Below are 12,523 nucleotides of genomic sequence, written 5' to 3'. Positions count from 1 at the left end.
CTCTGGTCCATCAATGTAAGTTCCTTCGTCAGGAAGGTCTTCTATCCATCTCCAGGTTGGGGGAGGGGTTGAGGGGCGTGAAGGTCGTTGTTCAGGTCATCAGTCTCCCTCTCTCTAGGGTTCATGTCGCATTACGTTCATCCCCCACCATCTGGCCTGGGCTAAAAATCCTACCAACTGTCCTGGCTTGAGACAATTCACACCTCTTTAACCTGGGGTTATCCCTATCTTTGGATCTGCAAAGATTTAATTACCTGCCAATGCTTGCATTCTAAGCATTGTCTAGCATCTTTGAATTTGTCTATATATATGTTTCTGGAACATGCTCCTCATTCACCTGAGGAAGGAGCAGTGCTCCGAAAGCTAATGTTTGAAACAAACATTTGTTGTTTAACCTGGTGTTGTAAGACTTCTTACTGTGCTCACCCAAGTACAACGCCGGCATCTCCACATCTCGCTAGGGTGACCGGGGACCCCCTCACCTCGTGGGTCTGATGACCCATCCACTGTTCATGGCCTTTCCCTCCGCTCCCGTTTGCTGGCATGATGATTCTATCCTTTCCCTTTCAAATTGTGGGTGAGTTAGGACAGAATTTTAGGGTTAATGTGGGCGAAAGGTGCCGATTTGACTATGTTCTGGAGGAATGCCACCTGATGTGCGTCAGCTCAGCACATCATCCTCACCGGAAGTCAGAGTAGGAAATCTGATGAGAATATGGTTGTAGCTGCTCGGATGGACTTCAAAGCAAAGGCGTTCATCGATTGTAATTTTAACCCAGCCGGCGGTAAACTGACAACATCGTATCACTGGACGATTTTGCGACTTTTTTCAGTGGAGAGTAAAATCTAGGAGTGTAAAACTTGCTTTCGCCCCCCTCAGATTCGCCAGGTTTGGGGGGGGGGAGGGGGGTGAAGAGCATATTTGGGGGGAGGGGCGGGCCATTAAACGGAATCATTTTCAGTATAACTGGCATTTTCTGTATAAGGGCAGCACGGTAGCATTGTGGATAGCACAATCGCTTCACAGCTCCAGGGTCCCAGGTTCGATTCCAGCTTGGGTCACTGTCTGTGCGGAGTCTGCACATCCTCCCTGTGTGTGTGTGGGTTTCCTCCGGGTTTTCCGGTTTCCTCCCACAGTCCAAAGATTGCAGGTTAGGTGGATTGGCCATGATAAATTGCCCTTAGTGTCCAAAATTGCCCTTAGTGTTGGGTGGGGTTACTGAGTTATGGGGATAGGGTGGAGGTGTTAACCTTTCCAAGAGCCGGTGCAGACTCGATGGGTCGAATGGCCGCCTCCTGCACTGTAAATTCTATGAAATAACTACCATCAGGCTAAGGGCTAAGAAAGAGTGCAGGAAGAGCTTTAACGTTCCTAAAAGAATTGCCAATATAAATTGGGCTCTCGTCCCAATCTCCAACACTAATAGAATGTCTCTGGCCTGATACTCTGGCACTGTGAATAGCGGTTCAGGGATATTCATTTCCGTAAAGGGAAACTGTAAGCATCTTCGGAACTCGATAGCCTTGACTTGACTTAGCGGTGACATTAAATCACTTGGGTTACCTAATTGAAATGGAGAATGGTCATGTGTATATCATCCTCACGCATACACAGCGAATCTTCTCTGGCAACATAGCGTCCAAACGCATCCCCACCCTCTCTCGTCCCTCTCTCTATCTGTCGCACGTTCACTCTTGCTTTTCTGCCTTGCATTTGTTTGTTGGCGGTTGTGCGCCGCCTTCTTCTTCCTGGAGGTAGAAAATGATTGCATTTATATAGCGCTTTACAGCCAATTACGTGGGTGAGCCAGACAGTCAGGTGTAATGGTAAATAGAGTGAATAGTTGTCCATCTTTTGTTGAGTGTTGCTTTTCTAAGTTAATGCACCCGAGGGCAGAGGCTTATTTTAAGTATGCACTTGCAACATTTAGTCATTGCATTATGACATGAGGCGGCCAAATAGCGGGAATGGAGAGAAATCGTGAACATGGATGCGGTGGGTTGTGGATGGGAGGGAAAGGGTGAGGTTGAAGGTACGAGGAGAGAATAGTAAGATATGAAGTGACTTTATTTACTGTTAATCCTCATTTGTCAGTCCGGCTCTATGACAGTCCATGGTAGGCTGTCCCGCTTCACATTGTTTGCCCTTCCTACAAGGTCTTATTTCATATAATAAGACAGGATATGCTGGCAAAACGCAGCAGGTCTGGCAACATATGTGGAGAGAGAAACAGTGGTAACGTTTCAATTCCGATATAAAAGTGATAGAGAAACAAATGGAGCTTAAAAACCTAACAAGTTTCCTGGACTTGATGTTTTGCATCCTAGGAGATTAAACAAAGTAGCTAGAGATATTGGGAGCACTGGTAGAAAACTTCCCAAAATCCTTAAATTATTTTTGAAATGTCCCAGAGGGTTGGAAAACTGTCAATGTAACACCCTTATTCAGAAAGAGGAGAGGCAAAAAAGAGGCAAATTTAGTCAGCTGGTTTAACATTTGTCATTTGGAATATGTTAACGGGGTCCATTATATAGGATTTAGTAGCAAAGCATTGTGAATTAAGTAATATAATCAAGCCATCAACATGGCTTCAAAAAGGGCATGTCGACAGAATTATGACAATTATTTTCGATGGTAACAAGCAGGATCCATAAAGGCGAACTAGTAGATGTAATATACTTGGATTTACAAAAATGTTTTGATAAGGTACAGCTCAAAAGCCTATTTAATACGAAAAAGGCCCACAATTTGTGGTTAGTATATGAATATGGATAGACGGGGCAGCACGGTGGCATAGTGGTTAGCATTGTTGCCTATGGCACTGAGGACCCAGGTTCGAATGCTGGCCCTGGGTCACTGTGTGGAGTTTGCACGTTCTCCCCGTGTCTGCGTGGGTTTCGCCCCCACAACCCAAAAGATGTGCAGAATAGGTGGATTGGCCAGGCTAAATTGCCCCTTAATTGGAAAAAATAATTGGGTACTCTAAATTTTAAAAAATGAATATGGATAGACGATTGGCTAACTGATAGCAGACAGACAGTTGAGATGAGAGGAGCATTTTCATGATGACAGCCTGTACCTAGCAATGTTCCACAAGGATCAATGCTGGTGTTGCGCTTATTCATAATATATTTAAGACTATGGCCAAGTATGCAACTGACACAAAGATAGTGGGAAGGCAGGTAGTGAGGAAGACACAAAGAGTCTACAGAGGGATGCAGACACGTTAAGTGTGTGGGCAAAAAGCTGGAATATGGAATATAATTTGGAAAAATGTGGATTATGCTCTTTGGTAGGAAAACTAAAAGAGCTGAATACTATTTAAATGGAGAAAGACTGAAGAATTCTGCAGCACTGAGGGACATGGGGGTCCTCATGCATAAACCACAGAAAACTGGCGTGTAGGTTCAGTAGGTCAAAGAGAAGGCAAATGGAATGTTGGCTTTTATTTCAAAGGGAATGGAGGGCAGCACGGTAGCATGGTGGTTAGCATAAATGCTTCACAGCTCCAGGGTCCCAGGTTCGATTCCCGGCTGGGTCACTGTCTGTGCGGAGTCTGCACGTCCTCCCCATGTGTGCGTGGGTTTCCTCCGGGTGCTCCGGTTTCCTCCCACAGTCCAAAGATGTGCGGGTTAGGTGGATTGGCCATGATAAATTGCCCATAGTGTCCTAAAAGGTAAGGTTAATGGGGGGGGGGGGGGTTGTTGGGTTACGGGTACAGGGTGGATTTGTGGGTTTGAGTAGGGTGATCATTGCTCGGCACAACATCGAGGGCCGAAGGGCCTGTTCTGTGCTGTACTGTTCTATGTTCTATAAATAAAGGAAAGTCTTGCTAAAACGATCCAAGCAGTATACGGATCACCCCTGGAATATTGGGAACTGATTGTCCCCTCAGTTTAAGAAAGATATACTGACATTGGAGAAGATTCACTAGGTTTATCCTAGGTATGGAGGAATTTTCTTATGTGGAGAGGTTGAGTAGGTTTGGCCTGGATTCATTGGAATTTGGAAGATTGAGAGGCAGCAGACATTTTGGGTTCTCAGAGGGCTTGACAGGTTAGATGCTGAGAGGTTATTTTCCCCTGTGGGAGAGTCGAGGACCAGAGATCATAAAGCATCGCCCAAAAAAGAAGAGATGAGGAGTAATTTCTTCTCTGAGGATAATGAATCTGTGGGATTGTTTCCTGCAGAGAGCTGAAGAGGTTGGATCGTTAAGTATGTTTAAGGCTAAAACAGACAGATTTTTAATCAGTGAGGGAATCATGGGTTATGTGGATAAGGCGAATTGAGGATTATCATAACAGATCAATCATAATCTCATTGAATGGTTTAGCAGACTAGATGGGCCGATTGGTCACTTCTGCTCCGACATCTTATGGTATTATTATGACTCTCTTTTGGTACTCAGGCCATGGGGATGGAAGCACTTCCTTCGTCCCTTTGCAACCATCCCTGTATTTCGCCATAGGCCCTCCATCATTCTGATGTGCTGCAGAATTCATCAATTGACAATGGTGCTGAAGGCTTCCTCTGGACTGTATCACAGGGCTTTATGGGTGAGCAAAAAGGATAATTCAGAATTTCTACAGCACAGGACAGCTGTAATTACGTGTAGACAAAGTGAAATTAACCTTCAGGTGTAGCAACTGCAGTTAATCTTCAATTTAGTATCTGCCTATTTACTAAATCATGTTTGGATTGGTGGTGAAATTAAAGATTTCAAGGGTGATGTGAAATAGATTCATATAAATAAGAGGGAGTGGCAGTGCTGTAAATTCTGAACATGAGTCTTCAACATCTGCAGGATTCTTTGAGATAGATCTCTATATTGATTCAGCTTATGCAATTGCAATTATCATTGTTCCCCCTAAAGCACCTCAAAGCCGGGTACTGGATCAAGGGAAAATTCAGCCTACTTCGCCAAACCCCCAAAAAAATTGCTTTTATTTCCAATGCGGTGATAGTTTCGCAGCAATCAATGTGCAGCGGGAACATTGCTTGAACGAAAGGCAGCACTTTGGAAACACATGGCGGTTCTAACTCTTTTCCATTTGCAGAGCAGGTGAACATTCTTCTCATGAATCCTCTGGATGAACTTGCAGCTTTTGTGGGGGAGGAGAACTGGCGCAACTGGACAGCCCACCCGTTATTCAGGCCATTCGATATTGAATTGTTTGCCGTGTAATGTTACCCTCCTTGATCCTCTGAGGTTTTCATTATCCATCTTCGCCTGCATATTTGGATTCTGATTTTAACACGCTAGATTAGTTTTTCAGTGATTCTCATTCATGTGGTATTAACCCTTGCAGTCCCAGGCTGGAAAAACCATTAGCCTAATTTGGTTAGCGGTTGGATTCTGCCATTTACTTGGATGGCACTGGGATGTGGAGACAGAAAATTAGCCTGCAGTTGCCTGACTATCAAGAGGGGGCTTTCTGTAGATAGGGCAACATACTCATCCATGGACTCATTCGTAAGGAATTTAGTGGGGTGCTAATAGCCAATCAGCTACTCACCAGCGCCAGTTACTGCTTCCAGAGGCGAGATAAGAAATACGTAGAAACACACAAAGAAAATAGAGGTAGTTGGAGGCTATTCGGCCCTTTGTGCCTGCTCGGTCATTCATTATGATCGTGGCTAATCATGCCTGACTCCACCCCCCACCCCCATATCCCTTGATCCCAATAGCCCCAAGGGCTGTATCTAATTCCTTCTTGAAATTACACAATGTTTTGTCCTGAACTACTTTCTGTGGTAGCGAATTCCACAGATTCACCACTCTGGGTGAAGTAATTTCTCCTCACCTCAGTCCTAAAAGGTTTACCCCTTATTCTCAAACTGTGATACCTAGTTCTGTAATCCCTACCATCGGAAACATTCTTTCTGAATCTCCCCTGTCTAATCATGTTAGAATTTTGTCAGTTTCTATGAGATCCCCTCTCATTCTTCCAAACTCCAATGAATATAATCATAACCGATTTAGTCTCTCCTCATGTAACAATCCTGCCATCACAGGAATCAGCCTCGTAAACCTTCGCTGCTCTCCCTCCACAGCAAGAACATCCTGCTCAATCCTATCAACCTATCAATGTTTACACATCGCTCACCCGGTTTATCAAAACCTGATTCTATTAACGGTGAAGGAAACCTTAAAATATCCGTCACTTCCCCACCCAGTAAAGCTGACTTGCCTTTTGCAGAATGTTCAGGAATTGTGTGTCTTTAAGCTCGAGAGGTGAAGCTCATGGGATTAAATAAGCAGTTCCAGAGACAAAGCCAGTAGTTAAGCAGTCCACTCCACAGCAACCTCGCTCCCTCCTCTCTTTCCAATACATCTGATGAGCCTCTGGTTTTGCGACTTATTGCGGTAAAACTTGTCCTTTTGGTTGGCTGTCACTGGTTTGGATGCCACAGGTTTAGATGCCGCTACTTTAGATGCCACATGATATACAAATAGCCTACCCCTTGCACTAGTGTGGTATATGCATGCAATATATATTTTACCAACCATATGATGCCCGTCGGGAGCCTTGGTATGTACGAAATTTCACTTAGATTTCCTATCGAAGGGGCGGCACATGGTGTAGTGGTCAGTACTGGGATTGCGGCGCTAAGGTCCCGGATTCGAATCCCGGCCCTGAGTCACTGCCCGTGTGGAGTTCGCATGTTCTCTGCGTGGGCTTCATGCCACAAACTAAAGAAGTGCAGGATAGGTGGATTGGCCGCACTAAATTGCCCTTTAATTGGGGAGGGGGAAATGATTGGGTACTCTAAATTTATTTTTTTAAAGTTCTAAGCAAATAAAAAAAAGATTTCCTAATGATGTGGAATGCCCTACTTTCCAATATGTATACGCAGATGGTCGAATACATTATTGGTTGCCCCAGGAGGGATTACAATGAGAGACGCCACAACATTTGGCACACAGACTGGACCCATTCTACTTTCACAGTACCTATAGAGCTCTGACCCTCTATGAAACATGTAGTATAGCACAGTGGGCTAAATCGCTGGCTTTTAAAGCAGACCAAGGCAGGCCAGCAGCATGGTTCAATTCCTGTGCCAACCTCCCCAAACAGGTGCCGGAATATGGCGACTAGGGGCTTTTCACAGTAACTTCATTGAAGCCTACTCATGACAAGCGATTTTCATTTCATATGTGCTCGGCCAATCTTTGGGATCGTAGAGTGAGAAATGTCTCCCAGCAGAGGAACTGCGTGTTTCCATTGCATTGCTTTTCACAGTAACCTCATTGCAGTGTTAATGTGAGTCTACTTGTGACAATAAAGATCATTGAGTGTTTGTGAGCTCCGCCCATGCACCAAGCAGTCAGCTGCCTGCACGAGGTTGGAAAGCGCGCCCACAAAGCTCCATCCGTGTCGGCCGGCCGGCGGTCTGACTCTGGTCCACCTGCTTTGTCTCGGAGTGGGACCAGCGCCTCTCTGAACCCTTTCTCCCCAAAAATAAAACCCTGATTTAGAACCGGAATGTGGGGGATTATGGGAATGGTGGGGGCGGCGGTGGGGGGGAGGGGGTGCATTTAAGCCGCTGATATTAACATGAAACTGAATTATGCTTTGCCAATAATACATGATTCTTTTTAATTTCTTGCTCCGTTATTCTATAGATTATAAATATGCAGGCTGCTCAGAACCAGCCAGTAATCCTACTTCCCGAACTGATGCGAGCGAAGACACGCCAAGGAAACGCTCCATTATTTATAGCACGGAAGAGCATAACAGAAAATGTAATAAATTATATATCGATATCATCTAATGTAATAGATAGCAGGGATCTATGTCGTTTTATCTTATCTTGACGGGATTTTGCACTCCAGAACCTCGGGGTTTTAGAGATTGCTCCTCGAGCCGTCATCAAATTATAACGTTAAATCGCCGCATGTACTTTTGTAGAATCTATCCTGAAATTAACAGAGTTCTTTGAAATGACCCCTTTTCTGATCGTGCGCTTCTTTCCCCCTGCTTTCTTTTGTCTTCTCAGCTCCCAAGTCTCTGACGCTGAACGCGAACACGGCCCATCCCCGGCTCGTCCTGTCCGAAGATCTGACCGTGGTCACCTACGGGGACGTGAAGCAAGAGGTCAAGGAGATGCCCGAGCGGTTCGACACCTGCGTCTGCGTCCTGGGCTCCGAGGGATTTACCTCTGGCAAGCACTACTGGGAGGTGCAAGTAGGCTCCAAGACTGAGTGGGATTTGGGCGTGGTCAAGGAGTCCATCAGCCGCAAAGGCCACACCACAGCGACGCCGGAGACGGGCTACTGGATAGTGTGGCTGAGGAACGGCACCGAGTATAAGGCTACCACCGTGCCCCGTACGCGCTTGACCGTGCCTCGGAAACCCAGGGCCATCGGGGTGTACCTGGACTACGAGGGTGGGCAGGTGTCCTTTTACAATGTGGACAACATGTCCCACCTCTACACTTTCATTGACACTTTCAGTGAGAGACTCTTCTCTTACTTCAGTCCCGGTATCAATGACGACGGCGAAAACTCGGAACCGCTCAGAATCCTCCCAATCAAATGTCACGATGAATAACATGACTTTTCTTTTGTTTCAACAAGATGTGCCTTTCTTAGGGGCCAGATTACCTTTGTTGCACTCGGGCGTTAGTTCTTTTTTCTTTTACCTGAGCAAAATATATGTTGTTTTGTAGATTGGTTTCTAATCAGTGTCTAACAGAGTTTCACGTTGCTGGGTTCGGCACTGCACCAAGTTCTCATCCACTGGGTCAACCTTTGCATGTATCCGATGCCCCTTATTGATGGGTAATTCTAGTTGGCGAGGCCACGGCAGTGCTAGAATGGCACTTCAGTGCAGCCAAGACATGTTTTGCGGCTCTTCTCTCCACTTTTCTTACTGGTGCCGTTGGACTGTGGCCAGAACGGTTTCAATCACTGATCTGGAAATGGTGCCTGTTAAGAAACGATTGTCACGGTGGTAGGGCATATCGATAAAGTGGTTAGCAGAACATCTGTGATCTCGGGCTTTGTGAATAAAGGCGCGGTAGCACTAGCAGCAGTGGCATTACCACTAGACTAGTAATCCAGAGGTCCAGGCCTCTGAAGACACGGGTTCAAACCACATCTTTGAAGCTGGAACAATATTGATTTAAAGCTGGTGTCATTAATGATGACCATGTTGTAAACATCCATCTGGTTCACTAATGTCTTTTCGGGAAGAAAATCTGCCGTCCTTAACAGGTCTGACCTATATATGATCCAGACCAACAACCATGTGGTTGATTCTACAATGGCCGAGCAAGCCACTCAGTTCAAGCGCACTTAAGGATGGGCAGAACATTATGGCTTTGCCAGTGTCGCCCACATCCCTGGAAAGAGTATTTATTCCCGAAAGCTGCGCATTTTGCTCAATCCGTGTAAAGCTTCGTGTAGACCACGAGCAGAGTATTGCGCCCAGAACGGCCAGACTTCAGGAAGGATGAGAAGATCCTTGATAAGGTGGATAAGTGTTGTATCAGAATGGTCACAGGGATGTGGGGGGGGGGGGGGGGGCAGGTAGGACGGGGGTGTTGGTTTCAAGGTGGTTGGTTTCTTGCAACATGAGTACGAAAAGGGAAGTTTGATATAGGGTGATTGGTCTGGATAAAGTAGACAAGGAAAGATTTGCCATTCGCGGATTGTACATTGCCGAGGGGACACAGATATAAGGCTCTGCATATCGAGCCTAATGGGGAATGGAAGATGGATTTTTAATGCGCAGATCGATGATTTGGATGACAATTCAGACATTTCAAGGAGATAAACTTGCAGGGTTACGGGAGGTGGTGGTGGGGGGGGGGGGGGGGTTGTTGGATTGCTTTAAGTGGAGCCAACATGGACTAGATGGGCCAAATTGCCACATTCTGTGCCGTAAATGTCTTCTGCAAGCCTAGGGGAAATACCCACGCGCTTAACTGTTGTCATGATTGTCCCTGTTCTTCATTTGGGGAGGGGGAGGGGAGATCTTCCTGTTGTGGCTCTGGAGTCACTGGTTCCTCGGAGCACCATCGTCAATGCAGGAAAAAGAATACTGAAAGTTCTACAAGCCGATGTGAGCTTGTTTTAGTTATCTAAATGAGCAGACTGAGAGTTGCTCAGGTTCCTCTGAGGTCATGCGCAGGATTTTCCCGCTCAATCCATGGAAAAGCACCGGCGGAGGGCGCTTTGACAGAATGTATTCGTCCACTGGAGGTGGATGGCGGCGGGTTGGCCAGCAGGTATTGCCCATCCCTACTTGCCCTTGGATAAGCCGGTGGATGAGTTGCGTTCTTGGTCCACTGCAGTCCGGTTTCACTCAGTCTTAGATCTGGACATTTGGAAATCCATTATAGGCGTTTGTTTGGCTTCGAGAAATAGCAACGCTGTGACGAATCCCATCTGTCTCCTCACTTGCGGGCAGCACGGGTTAGGAATGAGAGTGTGAATACCTCCTTGTTCCAAAATATTTGCGACTGAGCAAATTGAGTTATGGCTAGTTTGGGTAGTTTAGTAACCCGTGCGTGTGGCCATGGGGCCCGTCAATATTCCTTTGGAGCCAGGTTTCCATCAGTAATGTTAACTATGGGATGGCATGTGTTATATTATGGGATGTCTTTGGGCCTTCAGATCCTGTAAGCCAGCATGACTCTGTGGGTGGCGGAATGATGACCCGCACGGAAGGCTGATAACTGTTGACCCTTCAGTCTTTTAAACTGATGTTTGAATTTTCCCTGTGATTGGATGATGTACAATTTATGAAATTTGTAACAGAAAGGTTAAAATAAAAAGACAACGCGAATGAATACAGCAACGTAGCTTCTTTTGAACTGATTGCATCGGGCAAGTGTTAGGAAGGGAAATTGGTATTTGAGTCTCCCCCAGAATGGGTTTTGGCGAGATCACCAGCTCCTGTGAAATAGAGGCAAGATTCTGTTTTCTACATATGTCAAGGAAGGCGGGAGTTGAGATGTGCGATTCGGATAACGAATGCTATCTCTTCGGCTAACTATTTCCACGCTTCGACTGATATTCAGTCTCATTGGCTGCCTAATGCATCGCACATAATGTAATTGCATCTTAAAACCAGCCGAATTTCCTGAAGGCCGGGTTGACGGGCCCCCATTGCAATGCAAGTCACTTTCGCTAAATGGCACGTCTTCAGTTTTGCACTGGAGTCTCAGCTGCCAAGTGAAATATTCCACCTTGGCGCGCAGAGTGCAGCTGACGTTGCGGGTTAGCCGCCCAATCCATCCACCGTCTGATGCTGATGCAATTGGTATTAATATAATTCAAAATCGGCAAATTTCAGCCAATTTGAAAGGTGACTCCTGAAATTGGGGGGAGAGGCAGGAATGCGGACAAGGGTGGGAATCTACTTCATGTTTAAGATGTAATTTTAAAACAGGGGATTCTGCTGATCTTCAGCTGTGAATGATTGATATAGAAAATTCCCAAGGGATATTTCAGTTGATAGCAATCAGAGTAAATCACTCTTAAATCTTTGGGCAGCACGGTAGCGCAAGTGGATAGCACTGTGGCTTCACAGCTCCAGGGCCCCAGGTTCGATTCCCAGCTGGGTCACTGTCTGTGTGGAGTCTGCACGTGCTTCCCGTGTCTGAGTGAGTTTCCTCCGGATGCTCCGGTTTCCTCCCACAGTCCAAAGACGTGTAGGTTAAGTGGATTGGCCATGGTAAATTACCCTTAGTGATCAAAAAGGTTAGGAGGGGTTATTGGATTACGGGGATAGGGTAGAAGTGAGGGCTTAAGTGGATCGGTGCAGACTCGATGGGCCGAATGGCCTCCTTCTGCACTGTATGTTCTATGTCTACGTTAAACGCAGATTGTTCTATTGCCATTTGGGTGAACATTGATGTTGCTATGCATGCTCTCCATTCCCTTTTGATTGGAAATTAAAATTTCAGTTTCTATAATGTTTTTCCAGCGATTAATTACCGTGTTACCGCTGGCATGGAAAGCCAAAGAATTTGGGAGGCAATTAGCTTGGGAAATATTGTGAGTATAGTGAAGTATATTTTTCTTGGCTGGTCTCTGTAACGTCTATAAATATATGTACAGATAAGCACACGGGGTTGTTCAGCCCACGAGTCCTCAATCAATAAATAAAATCAATGAATACAAATCCAAAAATAAATAAACAAGTCAGTGGCGAGACTAATTTGCAGCACATTTTTTCTTTCAGGCAGCATCCCAACATTTGTTTTATACTTTGAGGTACTTTTAATACAGCTGGCCTCGCCAGAAACTAGCAGGGTCATTTTCAGCCTCACTTGTTACATGCTGGTTGAGTTTATTCTTTACTGAAGCTCATAGAAAACAGGTCAATATTTGGCAGTGTTCGCACCTGGCGCCAATCCTTTACCAATCGACCTTGGCCTGGCAGTAAAAGTGGAAATAGCTCTTTTGTTAGGGAGAGAATGGAGCGGGCCATAGCCTTTATTCTTGGGTGTGTAATGCACTGACCAATTGGGGAGAGCCGAAGAGGCAGATTGTGAAAATATTTGCAA

At 45.7% G+C, this 12,523-nt stretch overlaps 1 protein-coding gene across 5 annotated transcripts in view; it reads left to right on the top strand.

Moving 5' to 3' along the window:
* The window catches only part of LOC119976551 (zinc-binding protein A33-like), a 31,110-nt gene extending 21,584 nt beyond the window's left edge, over positions 1-9,526 (top strand). For 4 of the 5 annotated variants that reach the window (XM_038817126.1, XM_038817125.1, XM_038817127.1 and 1 more), the window contains 2 exons: positions 7,629-7,748; positions 8,003-9,526. In XM_038817126.1, coding sequence (XP_038673054.1) covers positions 7,629-7,748; positions 8,003-8,556 — 674 coding nt within the window. In that variant the 3' untranslated portion in view covers positions 8,557-9,526. The remainder of the gene's footprint in view (positions 1-7,628; positions 7,749-8,002) is intronic. The other variant, XM_038817128.1, reaches the window with a different exon arrangement.
* Positions 9,527-12,523: the final 2,997 nt, after the last annotated feature.

Source organism: Scyliorhinus canicula, chromosome 13, assembly GCF_902713615.1.
Source record: "Scyliorhinus canicula chromosome 13, sScyCan1.1, whole genome shotgun sequence".
NCBI classification, from domain to species: Eukaryota; Metazoa; Chordata; class Chondrichthyes; order Carcharhiniformes; family Scyliorhinidae; genus Scyliorhinus; species Scyliorhinus canicula.
The sequence above is the reverse complement of the archived record's forward strand: the minus strand, read 5'-3'. Positions and strand labels throughout refer to the sequence as shown.